Consider the following 20,372-nt stretch of genomic DNA (forward strand, 5'->3'; position numbering starts at 1 on the left):
TTGGTGCCTTAGAACCTTGAGTACAATGAGGAAAACTTACCTCACAAACTAAATAGAGAGCTGGTGAGGTCTCGACTCTGAATCTCAACTCCACTAGCATCTATTCCCCCAATTGACCAATCAAAATCAAAATCCCGAAATACCTAAAATACCCTCAAGGTCAATACTTGGTCAAATTTGTCAAAGTCAACTGGTCAAACCAACTAGGTCAACTGAGTCAACCCAATCGAGTCAACCCAATCGATTCAACTTGACCAAGTCACCTCAGGGTATGTACGTGACGTGTACTCTGAAGGTACGCGGGCGTACCCTCACAAGTCCCAAACTTCATTAAGTGCTTATTCTATTAAGTTCTTGCATCCAAAACTCAGATCCAAGCCCAAAGCGATGTTTTGAGTCATAAATTTTCCAACTTTATGACTTTTCATGGTTATAAAGTGCTTAATGTCTAAAACCCTAAGTTCTTAACCCAAAAAGACATCACAACTCTTGCATGTGAGGGAAAGAAGGGCCAAAATCACATCTTTATAGTTCATAATAGCTTTATAATGGATAAAGTTTCCAACTTTATCCACTAGAATGGTCCCAATAAACAAGATCTAATACTTAAGTCTCAAAGGGACCCAAAAGATCATCTTTTTCAACTTAATTCTCTAAGTACAAGTCTCTAACTTTCAAATCTTAATCAAAATGATGTTTAGATGGATAAAGTTTCCAACTTTATCCATAACAAGGTCACAAACTTCCAAGATCTAAACTTTATGCACTAAAATGACCCAAAATCTCATAACATCCAAAACTAGTTAGATCTAACAAATGCATCATCAAGATTCAAACTTTATACCTCTAGAAGATAGATCAAGGTGAACAAAGTCTAAATCTACAAGCTCCAATGCAACCAAAATTTCTCCAAGAGGTTCCTTCTTCTCCAAGGTGCACCATATATACTCCAGAGCACTTAAAAACACCTTTTTTTTTTATCACAGAAGGCTCACATAGGTTTAGGGCATCATGGAAGGGGTGTTAAAGGGGTGGAGGCTGAGAATGGAGTAGGTTTGGTGGAGTTAAGGAGCTTAAATAGGGCTCAAACCACGAAAATAGGGTTTGAGTACTAATTGTGTACGCCCAACGTACTTAGGATTCCATAAGTACACCCAACGTACACCTCCTTGTACGCCCAACATACTCAGCTTAGCCCAAAACCACCCAAACTTCAAAATGTCGTAACTTCTTTGTTCTAACTTTTGACGTTCTTTCATACCCTCGGAAAGGTAGCGAGTAGCTCTACACTTCTACTAACTTTATTTAGCCTGAAAACCATCCGAACTAAAATCCAAAATTCATAAAAAGGCCCGGACCAACGCCTTTATCGATACCCTTGAGCTCTAAAGTACAAATCGGACCCTTTCATCACATAACCAACATCTCCCACATCCAAATGGCTATAAACCTTTCTTCCCAAAGGCCCTAAGCCTTATCATGACAGATGAACGACCACATCCCCGAATAATGAAGGAATTCGAAACCGAGTGTCACATACTTTTGATTTTGATCACTTCAGAGGGTAACATACTTTTGATTTTGATCACATTTGGTCACTGAACTTTTTTTCGTGCTCTATTAACCCTTTAACTTGTTGATTTGTGCAAATTTTCCCCTTCCGACTGGTTTTTGCCGGTTTCAATGAATTTATTGATCCTACGTGTCAGTTTTGATCCTAACTGGCATCTAGGGTTCTTGTTATTAAAGGAGGGGCGTTTGTTGTTCATTTATTGTGCTCTAATACCCCGTTGCCCTAATACCCGATGGCTTCCTCCTACAGCATCTCATCCTCCCTCAATCGATCAAGCAAGAAATCCACAGTGAATGATCCAAAAACTTGTGATTGTGGGTTCCCTGCACGTATTCTAACATCAACAACACCAAAGAATCCAGGGAGGCATTTCATGGTGTGCAATGAGGTAAGCAATTTCACTTAAATTTCCCCTCTTTTCTGATTCATTTATTCCAGATTTGAAATCTCACTTTGAAATTTTATTGTGGAAGGGTAAATGCAAATATTGGAAATGGTTGGATGTAGAACTTGTACAGATGCCTCTGATGGAAGTGGTGGAGGGAATGAAAGCTGAATTAGTAGCATTGAAGACCGAAGTAGAGAAGGTGAAGGAAGACATGGAACAGATGAAGAAGGAAAAGTACTCTGATGCCATTGCAATGAAGGAGAAAATATATAAGTTTACCATTGGATTTCTTTTTCTAATCATCGTGTATATGATGAAATGAAGTCACATGATGTATTGAAAGATGTTGTTTGAATAGAATAGAGTTGTTATCTTAACTTCTTGTTGGAATGGAATGAAGTAACATTGATTGTAATGGAAAATTTAATTATAAAGAAGCATACATATTAACTGCATACATATTAACTTTGATTGGAATGGAATCACAAAGAATGGAATGAAGTAACTTTGACTGGAATGGAATCACCAAGAAATATTTTTGACTGGAATGGAATCATAAGGAAGCATACATATAACAATGAATACATATTTGATTTTGACTGGAATAGAATCACAAAGTAGCATGCATATAAAGAATTAGTTTTGACTGGAATGGAATCACAAAGTAGCATGCATATAAAGAATTAGTTTTGACTGGAATGGAATCACAAAGTAGCATACATATAACAAATACATATAATAAAAAAAGTAAGTGAATGTGGTGGTTGGATTCATTGTAATACGCCATTAATATTCTACAGTTATATAAGTTTTTGTCTGCATACACAAAAGTAGTTTCTAGGTAACACAAAAGATTCCTGCATAGACAAAAGAAGGGCCACCATGTGCCCATACACCTACTTGATAGTACCATAGAAAAGCATAATAAAAAGACTACTACTTTGTCTTTACATCACAACTGCCTTACAAAAGATATTCCTACCCACCCACTATTATCCCCTAAATTAATCAATAACTGAAGGGTTATCTGCATTGCTCCCAACCCCAGGTATCTGCCTCCTTAATGCTTGTTTGATAATCCGTTCAGAATATTTCCTCCTTCCACTTCTACTAACTGGGACCCTTCTTCTTGGCATGGGGGCTGCAGGTGGTGGTGGAGGAGGTGGTGGTCCTTCATTGCCCCTGGATAAACTTGGGTCTGCTCCACTGCCCCTGGATGAACTTGGTACTGCAAACAAAAATTAAAATGTCAATTCTTTGTTCAAATGATGTAATTTTTTTAAAAATATTCACCTGATGTATTGCTTTGTTGGTTAGATGGACACTTTTTCTTGTTGTGACCTGGTTCCTTACAAATACCACACTTTATTATGCTACCCCTTCTTGAGACAGTTTGTCTACTTGATCCACTCAACTCTCGTTCAATTGCATCCCTCTTCCTTTTCACAGATGGCCTACCAGGTAATCTTCTTCTTTTGGGAGGCAAAGGCTTATAGTATGGAACATCTGGCCACATTTCACTACTATTGAGAGGATTAATGCTATATTTGTAGCATTTTAGGTAAGCCTCAGTAGTGTATGATTGGGACACATATGCCTCAGCATCATGATTTAAGTAAGATATTGCTGCCACTCCATGTAAGCATGGTATCCCTGTAAGTTGCCATATTCTACAGGCACACTTCTTTGCAATTAGATCCACTCCATATGCAACATCAGTGAATCTAACCTCATACTTTTGATAACCACAAGGAGTAACTCCCCACAATCTGTTTAAGCATATTAACATCAGTGAATCAATAACACATCCTCATAATTAACATAAGCATATTAAAGTAAAATAATTACCTCTGTTTAACCTTCAGATGTTCTATACGCTTCCTAATAGTTGGATATATAAGCAAATCCCATTCCATTCCTTCAACTCTTTGAGTGTATATCCTTTCCATCACAAATAACCTAATCTCCTCCAGCATAGTGATTATAGGTCTCCTTCTAGCATGCCTAATAGCAGAATTGAAACTCTCACTGACCCCATTCTCCACTGCATCACAGTCTCTTCCTTCTTGAAAGAATGCCTTAGACCAGGTAGTAGGATCTCTGTCTATAAGGTAATCATAAGCATGAGTATCAATAGATTTGATGTTCTCCATTACACCTCTGAACTTCTCCACAGTACTAGCCCTTACAGCCCTCCAAAATAACTTTATGTATTGTTGACCAGTAAACCTTTTATTAAAATTGGCCAGAATGTGTCTAGCACATTGTCTATGTTCAGCTTCTGGACATCTTTCCTTAACTGCTTGTAATAACCCCTACAAATCACAACATCATTATGAGTGAAAAAGCATAAAAATGAAGCATAAAAATGACCTAGTACTAACCTTGTGTCCATCAGAAAGAAGGGTAATGCCTGCACCAAGACCACCATTAATGTCATCCATAAGCAAATCTATGAACCACTTCCATGTTTCTTTATTCTCAACACATACCACAGCCCATGCTAAAAGGTAGATGTGGTTGTTTGCATCTCTCCCAACAGCTGAAATAACTTCTCCTCTAACTATACCCTTTAAAAAGCAACCATCAAGCCCAATTACTGGCCTGCACCCTTCTAACCAACCATCCCTTACAGCTTTGAAACACACATAAAACTTAGAAAACAAAGTTGTGGAATCTGGCATGATGTCTACATCCAATCTCACAGTAGACCCAGGATTTGACCTGATAATTTCCTCACCATATGACCACAATCTCCCATAATGTTCAATTAAACTTCCTTCAATCTCTTGTAATGCAAATTTCTTTGCATTTCTGCATTGCCCCACACTCACATTTATGTTGAATGTTGTTGACACTTTAGCTTTCATCTTCCTTGCACTCATTTTTGGGTTCTCTATAATTTGACTCATAAAATGTTTCCCTATCCATCTATAAGTTACAATTGACCCAAACTTAAACACCCTACAACAATTATGTTCATTCACTAGAGATTTGATCTGAAAAGTCTCTTCTTTACCCATCCAGGAGGCCCATAGTCTGAAAGGGCAAGATGGTGACTTATTCTTTTTGCAACATTTCACTAACAATCTATCAGAGTCATTTTTTTCAAACCATAGATCATACCCATTAGCAACTGCATAATTGCTTAACATATGTTTAAGCTCAGTAGGGTTAGAAAATCGCATACCTATAATTGGTTTCATCTGATCCCATGGCTGTCTCTCATCATACACAGGGTACTGGGGTGGCACGTATTCATCATCTTGATCTTCACTCTCTATAGGTTCACAAAGGATGTTTAAAAATCTATCACGTGCAGTTTTGTTTGCTGGAAATGGATAGGTAGCATCATCTTCTTCATGATCAACAGAATATGAATCTTGAATAACTGAATCCTCATCTTCATCTAAGTCTTCGTTTTCACTTTCACTTTCCTCAGCCTCAATCCAGTCGAAGATAGGTTCATTATGGTGATCCACATATACATTCATTCTCTTGTCATTAGCATACGCCAAATCCAAAAATTCCTTGTAATCACCGTTGTTCACCAGTGTATGAATTCCAAGACCTAAAGACTCTTGTGGAAGGCAGAAATAGATGTCTTTGCTTCTCGAGTTGGTGAGCTTGTGAAGGAATTCCATGAATTGCTCATACCCAAACCCACTGAAGTCAACATCTCGCACTGATGCTCTGTTGGGATCAAAGTAAACTAAGGGATTGGGTGCAAACTGACCATTGTAGTGGAAATCCACTACAATGAAGTTCTGATCAGTAGGATTTGGAGATGATGCCATAGAACGGCTGAAGGAGATGAATGATCGATGGAGAATTTCGTGACCTAGTCGAGTTTAAGGACCAAATGAGACTTCGGGGTGTGGTTTAATGAGACGGAGACGAAAAATCGGGCCCTACATGCCACCTCTTTCGCCACGTAAGATAAAAAAATACACGTAGGATCAATAAACCGTTTGAAACCGGCTAAACCCGGTCGGAAGGGGAAAATTTGCATAAATTAACAAGTTAAAGGGTTAATAGAGCACGAAAAAAAGTTCAGTGACCAAATGTGATCAAAATCAAAAGTATGTTACCCTCTGAAGTCATTATCCCAAACTTCAAAATGTCGTAACTTCTTTGTTCTAACTTTTGACGTTCTTTCATACCCTCGGAAAGGTAGCGAGTAGCTCTACACTTCTACTAACTTTATTTAGCCTGAAAACCATCCGAACTAAAATCCAAAATTCATAAAAAGGCCCGGACCAACGCCTTTATCGATACCCTTGAGCTCTAAAGTACAAATCGGACCCTTTCATCACATAACCAACATCTCCCACATCCAAATGGCTATAAACCTTTCTACCCAAAGGCCCTAAGCCTTATCATGACAGATGAACGACCACATCCCCGAATAATGAAGGAATTCGAAACCGAGTGTCACATTATTGTTGAAGGCCAAAGAGGCAAACCAACATTGTGTTGAAGGACATTATTTTGTATGGATTGTATGTATATTGTTGTGTGTGTTATTTTGAGGAATTCACTAAGCTTTTTGCTTACAATTGTAGATTAAATGCTTTCAGGTACTTCAATTGATCGTGGGAAGCGACGACGTGACTGTACACACACATCAACAATTTATGATTTGAGATTCCATGATGTTTTATTTATAACTCTAATTTTGGATTTTGGTTTATGAACAAATGATTTTATCTTAGCTACAACTTTATGAAATTTGGGTATTCTTCTTTATTTGAAAATGTAAAAAGTTGTGAAATTTTAGGACGTTACAAAATCAAAGAAATTTGAATTCTTTAAATTCCATTAAAGTTTATGGTTGAATGAATTAGAGTTCTTTTGCTAAAAGAAAAGATCTTGGATTTTATTTATTATGCTTTTATTATAGAGACAGAAATATCTCTAAGATCCTCTTGATTTTAACCATGAGTAATCAAAGACAAAACTGCAAAAATAGTCCATATGGTTAGCTGAAAATTGTCACTCTGATCCAAAAAGGTTTGGACTAGCAACAGAGGTCCAAACTTTTCATTTTGTCGCGAGTTTGGTCCAACTTGTTTAAAACATTTTTTTGATATGTCGATTTTTCCCTACTTTTTTTCCAGGTTTATTTATTTATTTAAATACTATTCAGATTAAAATAAAATACCCACCCACCCCACTCTCTTTTAAAACAACACCAACTCTGATTGATTCATGCTTTGAAACACGCCATAGAAAGCTAGAAGTGGATTGGTTTCTTCTCTTTTCATTTGGAAAAAATGTGAGGAAAAGGAAAACATAACAGAATTATCATCAATAAAGATGTGTGTTCATTCATCCCTATTTCAACACTCTACAGATTTGGGGATTTTTCATTCTCTAATTTCAAAAACCTCACCACTCACTAACAATGAATTTCGGGAAAGAATTTGCTTCACAGATGATTCCAACATGGCGTGAAGCTACAACTACCTTAAAATTATCCTAAAAGACGCCGACGAGACTGTGTCATTGAAGAGAAAGGTGTCGCTTTTCAGAGTCTTCAACAATTTAACTAGTTGTTATGGTAACACTAGTCCAAGAAAAGACAAATAAGGATAGAGATGAAGCTCGAGGTCACCAAAGCAACATCAAACACTAGCTCCGATTAGGGGTTTCGTCGTCACTGCTATGAAGGTCCGTTTAGGGTTTCGTCGCCACTTCAAATGTAACGTCCTAAAAATATGATCCAAAATTTTCATATTTAATTTAGATAAACAGTATTCCAAAACATTATCCATACAACCGAAATGAAAATAAGTGTAACAAACATCATATCAATCAGAGTAATATCCCAAAAGCGGAAACCATATGGTGTGTGCAATGCAGTCATCCCGAGCTCTTCCCCTTGGATCCGGAAGTACCCGAAACACAAATTGAAAAGTGTAAGCACAAATCTTAGTGATTTCCCCAAGATACCGCATACCAAACATAAAACACATAACGGGCCCACCCCAAAGATTATAGCGGGCCCTGCCCTAACTTGCATAACGGGCCCCACCCAATGAGTATAACGGACCTCTCCCTAACTCGCATAATGGACCCTGCCCATATACAGTTCATTCTATATAACAAGTAATAACATACCTTATAATCATCGGGCCCCACCCAATAAGCATACAAACACATACACATGCTAGTGTCACACAGACAATAAGTATTCTAACATATTAGATCATGGGTCGGCATTGGTGCCTTTAACCTGCTATACATGGTAAGGAAACTCACCTCGACTACTAGATCTCATAGGAAAATCCGTGGCTGCTGGTCCGACGAATCCATGAGCTATCAATATAAAATAACACCCAATTAACATTTGGGTCTCAAACCATGACCAACAATCCATACTTGGGGTAAAAGACCATTTTACCCATTGCCTAGTTTGGTCCAATACTAAGGACCAAACTTCCCATTAACAATACCCAAAACCAAGTAATCATCCAAAGTCCATTTATGGCCCAATTTTCCAAATTGGGCCCAAATCCCTACATGGGCCTTACCCTAAAGCCCAACAATTTTCCTAGTCTAAAATACTTGTGCTCAGGTGGTCCAACAGGAGCTAAAGCATCCAGGCCCAATAAAATGGTCCAAACTTGAAGCCCAAAACGCTAAGCCCAACAAACCGAGTATGCGGGGCGTACTCAACAGTACGCTAAGCATACTTGCTAAATGGCTTGTACGTCGTGCGTACAGACTTGTACGCACAACGTACTCACCCAATAAACCAATATCCACAATAAGCACTTAATGCTTAAGACCAAAAGCTCAAATCACAGATCTTAGCCCTAATAAATGTCTAGAACCATAAAGTCACTGACTTGGTGAATTTGCATGCCCTAAAAGATCCCAACTTCAAGATATAACATTTTACTTTCACTAAATGGACATAAACTCATGCATGGATGGATCTAAACCTTAAAGGTGACAACTTTATGCATCTAGAACCTCAGAAATACCAAGAGTGGCAACTCAAACTCCTGGAGTGGTATCAAACCACTAGATCTCATAATTGGGGCCAAAATAGGACCAAAAATCACAAATGATATATCTAAGCCACTAATGAGAAAGTTCATAGCTTTTTACCTCAAATAAGATGGAAATGAAGCAAATAAACGAGATCCACAAGCTCTTCCTTGATCCACCACTTTGCACCAAGCTTCTACTTCTTGAATATGAACCAAAACACACAAAAATGAACACAATAAGCTCAAAACACAAAGGAGAGGCTTAGGTTTTCGTGCTTGAGGATATAGGGATAATAGAGGCTGAGAAATGAGGGTTTCATGATCCATAATGATGTTTATATAGTGCCTAACCCTGAAAATTAGGGTTTCTAAATGATTCACGTACGCCCTGCGTACATACACGTACGCCCAACGTACGTATCTGGAGTTTCGTTCCTGCATTGCATGAGTACTTTGAGCGTAGCATGTGGTACACACCGCACACTCACCCATCTTTTTCCTACATACAAGACTTTCCTCTACTTCTATTGTGTTTCTTCTTTGTTGTCCTCGGGTTCGTTGTAGTGATGGTAGTGAGTGGATACAACATTGTTGATGGTGTAGTTGGTGTTGTTGAGCCAGTATGGAGCGTTAGAATTAGAAAGTTGTAAAGGGTTTATTGGTTCAAAGGTTGTTATTGGGTTTTCTTTTTGCTATGTGTTTTTTTTTTTCAGAAAGAGAGAAAAGGTAGAGAATGGTGGTGTATATGTGTCTATGTGTAAGAGAGAGATAGAGAGAGAGAGAGTGTGTGTGTGTGTGTGTGTAAGAGTGTGAGTGAATGGTGGGTGGCTGGGGTGTTTTTTTTTTTCTTCTTTTTATTTCTAATCAGAAAAGAATTTAAACAAATAAAAAAACCGAAAAGGAAAATAGTAAGGGCAATTTTGCAATTATAAAAAGTTCAAAACAAGTTGGACCAAACTCACAACAAAATGAAAAGTTTGGACCGTTGGTGCTAATCCAAACATTTTTGGACCAAAGTAGCAATTTTCAGCTAACCACATGGACCATTTTTACCATTTGGTCTTAACCAAATTAAAAGTTCAAAACATATCATGATCATTTCTTCTATGTACACATATAAATCTTCACACATAAATACATACATTTTTCTTTAAATATCTAAGTTTGCTTCGAACTCCTAAGTGAATGAACATAGACCTAGCCTATGTTAGATTTTGGGTTTCGAGTTATATCAATGAAATCGCTTGGATAAATCAAGGATGGTGTATGATAAACACTTCCTAAAATCTGTGATTTCGACCCAATTTCCTAAGATGTCATGAAAATTGATTTACGATAATCCAGCATCAAACCAAATGGGAATACATGCCTATTTCGAAATTTGTAACACATGATACCATGTTTCCATTATGTTATTAAGAGACATTTTATAGAGAGAAGAACCAATTTTTTTGTCACTACTTCTCTTGTAATGTTCAAGTCTTCTTTTTATACAAAGAAAACAATAGTTTTACGGGATGAAACAAAGCCTCATTTTAATGAACACAAACATTTAGTTTTTATGTTAAAATTATCTTTTTATATATTATATGAAAATTCAAGAAAAATATCTTGGTTTGAAAATGCAAAATTTTAATAAATTAAATTTTTAATTATATAGAATATTTTTATCATTTTTATTAAAAATGATATAAGTTAAAAACACTCAATAGAATATATTTTAGTTATATTATATAATTTTGCTTGATTTTATTTTTTTTTACAAATTTACAAACCAAACATAAAATATATTTTATTTCAACAATATATTTTTGCCTTTTAAACCTTTTCCAATAATTTTGCTTTTTATGTTTTTGTCATAATAATTCATATGTTGGTAGGTTTAAATTTTAATTAATGTGTTGAAATCATTTATAATTAAATAATAATTTTCAAAACTATTTGGATTAAAATCATATAAAACTGTTTTTATTAGTTTATTAAATAATAAAAATTTATTGGATCATATGATACAACAAATTGTCGACACTCTACACAAACATATTTAAATATTATATTCTTAAACATGTTTTATTATTTGATTATAATAATTTACTGTCACTTGCTTTCAAAATAAATATTCTCACGCCGTAGTAATAAATGGTTGATTCTAAGGTCACACTTTTTACCCATTACTCATAAATAAGGTAATGTGACTATGGTAGTCATGTTTTACATTTGATAGACAAAAACAAACAAACAAATTAATTAATTAATAGCATAAAATGAAAATCACTAAAAAAAATTTCTTAACTTGCTATATCACCATTGTAATAATATAAGTTTTAATTGAGATATCAAATATTTGTATTTTAGTCTATCCAATTTATTTCGATTTTTATTTATAAATCAATATAAAACGTTGTTGTCTTAATGACATCTCCAATTCTACTATATTTTGTTACTGTATTTAAATTTAAAATGTAAATTGTATAATCTTATTACATTCTATTTCTAGATTCTATTTTTAGAGTGTAAAATAAAATAGATTCTATTTTTAGAGTGTAAAATAAACTTAAAGCAAAGTTGGAGGCACTTCAAACTCTATTTTACATTTAAAAAAAATAAAAATGTATTTGTAGATACTCTAAACAATATATTCAAATATTTATTTTATTAACATAACAATATAATACTTTTAGATACTTATAAAAAATGACAAAAATATTTGTATATCAGTTCAATCTTATTCTACTATACTAAAAAATACATTATTAGAAATGCTCTAAATGATATATTTGAATAGTTATTTTATTATTGTAATTAATACAATACTATCAAATACTAATAAAAAGTGATATAAATATTTGTATATCAATTCAATCTTATTCTACTATATTAGATAAAATAAATGACATGGTACCCAAACCTCTCTCAACATTTATATTGATATTTTACTAATTTTGTTAGAAATGGAATCAAATGATTAAATTAATAAAATATTGTGAAAAAAGAAAAAAAAATGATTTTAATTCAAAAGAACACTCCCTCGTTGAAAAAGCACGGGAAACAACCAACAAGAGAGAGCTCTCTCCGTCGAAATTCCACCAGACTCCTCCATACATCGTCCCCTTCTTTCAAACCCTTTTCAAATCCCTCTTTTGCATTTTCAAGCTCTCTGCAAACCCTAGCCATGCCGCTCATTATCCTCTCTGTTTGAATTACAACAACCGAGAGGTCCGTCGTTTCATTCACCGGCGACCGCTGGGCTTTAGATGGCTGAAACGCCGTCGTTTCACGTGGCATCGGCTAGGGTTTTCAATTTTTTGCTCCTCCAATCTCAGATCTCCTGGGGACCCACTTGAATCAACGATCGTCGAAATTTGAAAAAGTAAGGATTGAAAATTGTTACCGGTATGGCTGCCGGAAAGGGAGGGTTGTTTTTTGAGAAAATATGGAGATTCGTACGGACGATATATTTCATGGTGGTTATGATGTCGTCGTTATTGGTGTTATCGCTTCCTATTCTGGTAGCAATTGGTGATATTTTGGTTCCTTGTGTTCTGATTTCGAACTTTACCTGCGTTAGATGCTACAGCTTCAAAGAGCATCTGAATAGATACTCTTTTAGAAGTTCGTTGACCGATATTCCCGTGGTTTCAGTCGTCAGATCTCTCATAATCACCTGTATGTATGCAAGTTTATTTCCTTGTGCACATTTACGATTCTTATCGATCTTAAATTTTTTCTGTATGGCTGCCTGGCGTATTCTTTTCTATGGGCGTTTCGTTTCATATGCACATGTCTTGCAACCATCAACATCACAATTCAAATATTTTCACTCTGTGCTTTGTATTAATTTCTATTGTTTCTATCAGCGATGAACTTCAAGCTACTGTGATGTGCATATTATTTTCTCAGAACTGCTTGAAGACGCAAGAACAGATTCTGTGCTCTTGTTTGAATTCGATTCAGCAGTTTTTATCGCTTTAATCTTTGATTTCTCTCGCATAATTGCCATTTCTTTAATTAACTTTGTACCTATAAATTAAGGTTCATAGCAGTCTGAAAAGTAAAAAGTACTGTTACACGTCTCGATGACAATGATGTTACAGTATACACACTTGATAGCACATGGGTCTCTTAAAATCATCAAATTACCTAACTCTTTTTAGAAACCTCTGATAATGGTGTCTAAATGGTGTGGTTAGTGGATTTCCTCTCATCGTCTTCCTTTGACCTTTTCCTTTAAAATTCCATTGATTGCTATCTACATTTAATCAAATGAAATAATCACCGAAAAGAAAAAGGATTAAAAGCCCCTTATCTTTGCTTACACCTTACCATATTCTTTATCATTTCAGGTGTTTATATGATCTGTGATAGCCCTGTACTCTCACACGGACAGTATCTTGGAACAGTTACATTATGCTCTGCCTTTTCAGTTCTCCTTTTATCCATTAAAGTCTGCATTTTCACTGTTAATTCACAACTTGAGGCCGAAGCTTCATCATCTCCTTCAAGACAAAGACTCCATTTAAAGAAATCATGGGGGATGCCTGTACTCTTTCTGTCTTCTGTCGTTTTTGCCCTTGGACATACAGTCATCGCTTATCGAGCAAGTTGCAGAGCAAGAAGAAAGCTCATGCTTCACCGAATTGACCCTGAATCAGTAACTAATCCTCTCTTACTCACTTATATATATATATATATATATATATATATATATATATATATATATATATATATATATATATATATATATATATATATATATATATATATATATATATATATATATATATATATATATTAAAACCTTATGTTTTTTTGTTATTTCTTCATCTAAGTTCTGAATATAATTTCTAATACTTAGGTTCTTTCAAGCAAGCTTCTATTTACATCTGGGTATGCTAAAGTCCCAAGATCACCAACTCCTAATGCTGGTAGAACACCAAAAAGCGACAGCGAAATCAGAAGAAAACCATTCGGAGGGCAAAATCGGAATGATGGTGAACTTCCAGTTCGATTCCTCGCAGATGTTGATAGTCTATTCATGTGTTGCCATGGTGTCACTCTTCACTACAAACTCACAATGCCTAATCCACCTTCACGTACTCTATCCTCCACTCTACTCGAAAGACCTTCCATTAACGTTATCCCAAAAACACAATATCATCTTCGAAGGAGTTACAGCAATCAACTCCACACATCTCCCCTCTATGCCCCTCTATTAGATGTCCCCACTTCCCCTTTAGAAGAAGTTCCCATTTTTAGCCTCGATGAGGTCACTAATGAGAATTTGATTAGTAAAACTAAAAAACATGTTTCTCATTCACTCGAACAAGTTCCTGAAATCAATGGGCAATTTGGGATTGTATTAGTGCATGGATTTGGAGGAGGGATTTTCTCATGGAGACATGTTATGGGCGTTTTATCTCGCAATGTTAATTGTATTGTCGCTGCGTTTGACCGACCTGGATGGGGGTTGACTTCTAGACCAAAACGACGAGAATGGGAAGCTAATAATTTACCTAACCCCTACATGCTTGATACACAGGTGAAGTATTTTAAATCATAAAATACCATTTTATTCTTTATTGAATATTGATGAGTTTAATATTATTTTAGGTTGATATGCTTTTGACATTCTGTAAAGAAATGGGGCTTTCTTCTGTTGTTCTTGTGGGTCATGATGATGGAGGTCTTGTTGCTTTAAAAGCTGCACAAAGAGTGAAGGCATCCGGGAGTCTTATTGATGTAAGTAATGAGTTAGTTAACCGATTTTTATTTTATTTTTTTTTAATTTGTAAACTAATGTTTTATTTATTTTCAGGTGGAGATAAAGGGCGTGGTGTTACTAACAACAAGTTTATCAAGAGAAGTTGTTCCAGGGTTTGCTAGAATTTTAATGCGAACATCTTTAGGGAAAAAGCATTTGGTTCGGCCTTTACTTAGGACAGAAATTTGTCAAGTTGTTAACAGAAGAGCATGGTATGATGCTACAAAGCTAACAACAGATGTTTTAAGTCTCTACAAGGTAATATTAATATTATTATTTTTTTTTTAAATTAAAAAAAAAAAAAAAAAAGTATATTGAATTTTTATTGTTTTTTCATGGATGATGAAAATAGGCACCACTATGTGTAGAAGGTTGGGATGAAGCATTACATGAGATCGGAAAATTGTCATGTGAAACGATTCTTTCACAACAAAATGAATCATTGTTGGTGAAAGCAGTGGAGGAGTTACCACTTTTGGTTGTTGCAGGAGCTGAAGATGCACTTGTTCCTTTAAAATCCGTTCAACTTATGGCATCCAAGTTTGTAAATTCTGTAAGTTTTTTTTTTTTTTTTTTTTTTAAAAAAAAAAAAAAATCTAAATGTATAGCATTTTAAGTGAAATATGGAAAATATGATATACTTGCAGAGACTAGTGGCAATATCTGGATGTGGGCATCTGCCACATGAGGAGTGTCCAAAGGCGTTGCTTGCAGCTGTATTACCATTTATTACCAAACTGTTAAGCCAATAGGGGAATAGGGGGAGGGTGGGGGGATTTGTCATATGTAGTAGGAGGAGGGAGAGAGGGTATTTAAGTAATTTGTTTGATTTTTTTTTTTTTTGGAGGGGTTTGGTTTTATTCACCTCAAGAGGTAGAGTCCAAAGTGGTCTTTCCTTTTGTGTAATTTTGGTACTCACGTACGTGTAATTTGTTTACTCGTTTGTGATTCAAATTGTTTATAACAGCTGCTGTTGAATCCAATTGTTTGTTATACAGACACAAAAACAAGAATGTATATGCCAAGCAAAATTTCTACTTACATGTCAATGTCATTAATTAAATCTAGAGTAATCATGTTTCATGGTTGGAATACCTATTATCGTCAAATAATTAGTATCTTTATTAACTTATTAAATAGTACATCTTTGAAAATTATATAATAGTGATTCCTTTTATATTAAAAAATTTAATCAATTAAACCGAATCAAACTAACATTGTTGTATTTTGTCTTTCATTTTAGACACTTATTGCAAAAAATTAGTAAAATTTAAAAAATTAGTAAAATTAAACTTCTTTTATCAGTTTAATGAATTAAATCAATTAATCCAGGTATATAATAATATATATAAATACATTAAATCAATTAATCCAGGTATATAATAATATATAAAGATGTTATATACATCTATCAAACAACTTATTGACACTTGTCAAATTCTTATGCGTGTGAATAAATGGCATTTTCTTGATTTTTGAAGACACTATATGTAGTTATTTATGTATTCCTGAATTAAGTTCATATATAGAGCAACAAAGATACGTTTGCCAACTGATTAGCCTTCAATCACAGTGGATTGAAGGCGTTGATTTCAAAATCATATCAGTTCCATTTAACCAAATATTCTTTGCATATGGAGTACACTATGTACTTATATGGAATGTTAAATGAATATCTATTTAGAATCGCATCAATCATGCATAATCGTTCATCTTTTACTTATAACAGGTAATAATTTCCAAAAATTTCTTTCAATTACATCTATATACATAATACATTCATGGTCGTTTCCTTTCAGGTTCTGGATATTATTTGCGTTATTTTTTGCAACTATGCTGAAGTCTAATAGTTTGTCGAGAAACATCTCACATAACCACAAAACCAAAGGTCTATTATCATATTCTAAATCTAGTTACACCTTTTGTCTCAAGGACTAAGATCTCAACCTATGGTTGATGACACATTTCCACCAACACATCATACCACTGGTCTACTAGTCATTCAATAGTAGTTTTAATGAAACAGTTAACACGTGGTTAATGAAATAAACAAACAAAATAAAAAATAATTTAAGACAAAAGTGCAAATTTGGTCCTTGTGGTTTGTAAAAATCTTTGAATGGGATCCAAAAAGTTTCCGACTTGCACAAAATGTTCAAAATCAAGGTTTTTCTGGGTTTTTGGTCCAAAAAATTTAAAATTACCTATTTACCCTTTTAATTTCAGTTTTGTATTTTCTTTTCTTATTTATTTTAATACTTTATGAAATAAAAATAAAAAACCTCCACCCTACCGATACCCCCTCTTTCTTTCTCTTTCTCTCTCACTCATTCTCATTTGTTATTTGATAATAAAAAAAAGAAGCAGCAACAGCAAACAACCAAAGATGCTGTTTCCACCTTAACTAGCAGACCATCATGGCATCCCCCCTCTTCCTGTGAATAACGATTGATCCACCCCTATTGTTTCCTTCCATTCGTTCTTCCCTTATTTCAATCATGTTCCTTTCATTCAAAATCAAATGAAGACGGGAACAAGAGATGCTTTCTTCCTCTTTGCAATTAACCAACATCTTCAACTTCTTCGTTCGTTTTTTTCTTGATTTCTATCAAGAAGCTTCTTTGGAGATGGAGTAGCATCCGGCGAGACAACGAGACTGTCAAACATCAAACCCCAAAACCCTTTTCCCATTCATCGGGTTCTTACAAAACGAGAAAAAAGAATAATAATAAGAAGAAAACATGTGAATGATGATCGAACGACACCCATTTTTCTGTCGACTGAATCAGCTAAGCACACACTGTTTTCATTAATCAACCCTCCACCCAAACCCTTCCTCTCTCTCGTCAAACAGTTTTTGCTTCCCCCATTTCCTTTCCTCGTCATGTGCTTCTCGACGATAAAAAGAAGAGGCAGCGGAGGTGCCATCGCAAACCATCCACCGCCAGTCGCCGCCACCACATGCTACTGCTATTGTTATTCCGACCACTAGAGAACCACTAGAGGTCTGGAGAAAAGATCAGTAGCCACTAGATCCAAATCGTATTTGCCTCCAGACTTCCTTCTTGATGTGGTCGTTCGATCGTTTTTTGTTCCTTTGCCCAATCAAGAAATAATTGAAGGCTCTAATCCACGTAAGTTTGAGCCAATAAAGACATCTAGCCCCTCCATCCGCAGAGGGAGAGAAAAGAGAGAGAGATAGGAGGAGGAGGACGAGGAGGAAGAGTGAGAAGGGGGAGGGCTCCGGTGGGGTGGGTAGCGAGAGAGATGGGGTGAGCTAACATAATTCCTTTTTTGCATTAATATTTATAAAATAAAAATACAAAAAATACAAAAAAAGAAATTTAAAGGGCAAAATCGTCAATTCAAGTGCCCCATGGAGCAAAAATACAAAAATTTGTTAAGTTTAGGACAAAAAACCTAGAAAAACCTTTATTTTGGACCTTCTGTACAAGTTGAAAACCTTTTGGATCTCATCCAAAGATTTTTGCAAACCACAAGAACCAAATTTGCAGTTTGGTCATAATTTAAAGCAAATAGTTTTAATGAAACAGTGAGCATGTGGTTAATGAAATAAACAAACAAAATAAAATAAAAAATTAAACCAAATAATTGTTTTGAAAATGAAAACAACCATAACCGAAGAACAAAATTGAAGAGTGGAAAATAAAACTAAATTGAAAAACCAAAATATTTAAAAACACGGAAAAATACGACTAAAAAAATCTCATGTTTTAAAAATTCAAGAAAAATATCAAAACTAGAAAAATACAACCAATAGATAAATATTATAGTACCACTTTTTAAGTTTTCTGAAAATATATTTAAAACTTAATAGTTTTATTGACGTTGATTTTGGACATCAACAATATAACTCCAATTTGTGAAAATTCTTTCGAACGTATGTATGCTTAGTTGATGGGTACATGGATGACAGAATGGATAAATTCAACACCAGCTTTGCTTTCGTTAGCTTTATCAGAGCAAATGATGAAAGCAACATGGAAGCAGAGGCTAAAAAAACTCAAAATTGAGGAAAATCCTATAAGACTAACATAAAAAGAATTAACAAAAGAAGATTAGGGTTGGATCGATACAAAATGCATGCTCCTCATTAAATAAGGAGTATAACAAGTTTTGTAGATCATGGAGAGGAGGAGCATCGAGCTCTTGCAAATTGCAAATAAGCATCGTTCTTCTGATGATGCATTACAAGGGAATAATGGAGGCGGTTTGTGAGAAAATTGGTATATAAGCTTCTGGTTATATTTCCTTTATATGATTAATAACGTGCAGAATACAAAGTTTTTATACAGGGAAAAAGGAGATAACAATGACCTAACTAACTTTAAGCTATTTATACTCAAAAGATAGAGATGGCCATTAATTGAAAACATAGATAATGACTGCAAGTTGGATAATTGGTTCCTTTACTCCCCCTCAAGTTAGAGCATTGAAATTTCTAATGCCCAACTTGACCAATAACGAGCATAAACATTGTGAACCAAGTGCTTTGGTTAGCAAGTCGGCTATCTGATCACGGGTGTCAATCCACATCGGTGTAATCTCCTTTGACTCAACTCGTTCTCGTACAAGATAGCAATCTATTTCCACATGTTTTGTTCTTTCATGAAAGACGGGGTCATATGCAATATGACGAGCCGTTTGGTTATCACAAAAGAGAGGCGTCGACTTGTCTACTTTGATATCAAGGTCCGTGAGCAACCATCGAACCCAAAGTACCTCACTAACAGTCCTTGCCATGGCTCGATATTCTGCTTCAGCAGACGATCGAGAAACAACTAACTGTTTCTTTGACTTCCAATATATTGGTGCACCACCAAAAAACAAAAGATAACCGGTTCGAGAGCGTCGAGAAAAGGGACAACCCAGCCAGTCTGAATCACTATAAGTTGTGAGATCTATACCACCTTCTATTGGGATAAGTATTCCTTGACCTGGTGTACTCTTGAGATAACGAAGAACTCTTGTAGCTGCATCTAGATGATTCTGTTTAGGATTTGAGACAAACTGACTTAAAACATTCACCGCATACGTAATATCCGGTCGGGTCGCTTGGAGGTAAAGAAGCCTACCAACCATGCGACGATATGTACCTGCATCAACGGAGCTTTCTTCATCACCCCTGTCCAATTTGAGGTTCTGTTCCATGGGGAATTTGCTAGGACGGCATCCCCGTAAACCGCTATCTTCCAAAATGTCCAACGTATATTTTCGTTGGCTTAATACCAGTCCTTCTTTTGTTCGTGCTACTTCAATCCCAAGAAATATTTGAGGTTTCCAAGGTCCTTGATGATAAACTGAATACCGAGAGATGACTTTGTTTATTGAATTTTTGTTGAATTGTTTCCCATAATTATCACATCGTCCACATAGGTTAATATTGCCACGAAAGTATTTCCTTCTTTATGAATAAAAAGAGAATTGTTAGCATGAGACTGTCTAAATTTAAGAGCAAGGAGGGCTGATGTGTGTTAAACGAGCTAATTTTAATCCTACTTTTAGTTCATAAATTAAGCACACAAAAGCAGTGAACCCGTCTTTTAGTGGTATAGTTGGATAACTAGGGTGTCGAACTCAGGGAACGAAAATTAATCTAATAACTAATTTTAACTAAACAAGTAATAA

At 35.2% G+C, this 20,372-nt stretch overlaps 2 protein-coding genes, 1 long non-coding RNA gene and 1 pseudogene across 3 annotated transcripts; 2 read left to right on the top strand and 2 right to left on the bottom strand.

Moving 5' to 3' along the window:
* The first annotated feature begins 1,666 nt into the window (after positions 1-1,666).
* LOC145046339 (uncharacterized) lies at positions 1,667-2,283 on the top strand. The gene is made up of 2 exons (XM_078994622.1): positions 1,667-1,961; positions 2,047-2,283. The coding sequence occupies exons 1-2, from the start codon at positions 1,806-1,808 to the stop codon at positions 2,281-2,283; spliced, it is 393 nt and encodes a 130-aa protein (XP_078850748.1). The 5' UTR covers positions 1,667-1,805.
* Positions 2,284-11,985: 9,702 nt separating this feature from the next.
* Positions 11,986-15,706, top strand: LOC145045944 (uncharacterized). Its single transcript, XM_078994230.1, has 7 exons — positions 11,986-12,628; positions 13,306-13,613; positions 13,818-14,501; positions 14,573-14,701; positions 14,778-14,981; positions 15,076-15,276; positions 15,371-15,706. The coding sequence occupies exons 1-7, from the start codon at positions 12,358-12,360 to the stop codon at positions 15,473-15,475; spliced, it is 1,902 nt and encodes a 633-aa protein (XP_078850356.1). The 5' UTR covers positions 11,986-12,357; the 3' UTR covers positions 15,476-15,706.
* Positions 13,008-13,399, bottom strand: LOC145045945 (uncharacterized). Its single transcript, XR_013681923.1, has 2 exons — positions 13,286-13,399; positions 13,008-13,211 (listed from the first exon to the last, which is right to left on the bottom strand). It is a non-coding gene; the product is annotated as an uncharacterized LOC145045945 (long non-coding RNA).
* Positions 15,707-19,163: 3,457 nt separating the features above from the next.
* On the bottom strand, positions 19,164-19,895 carry LOC145046340 (secreted RxLR effector protein 161 pseudogene; annotated as a pseudogene).
* Between the last annotated feature and the right edge of the window lie 477 nt (positions 19,896-20,372).

Source organism: Lactuca saligna, chromosome 5 (assembly GCF_052625555.1).
Source record: "Lactuca saligna cultivar CGN05327 chromosome 5, ASM5262555v1, whole genome shotgun sequence".
Lineage (NCBI taxonomy): Eukaryota > Viridiplantae > Streptophyta > Magnoliopsida > Asterales > Asteraceae > Lactuca > Lactuca saligna.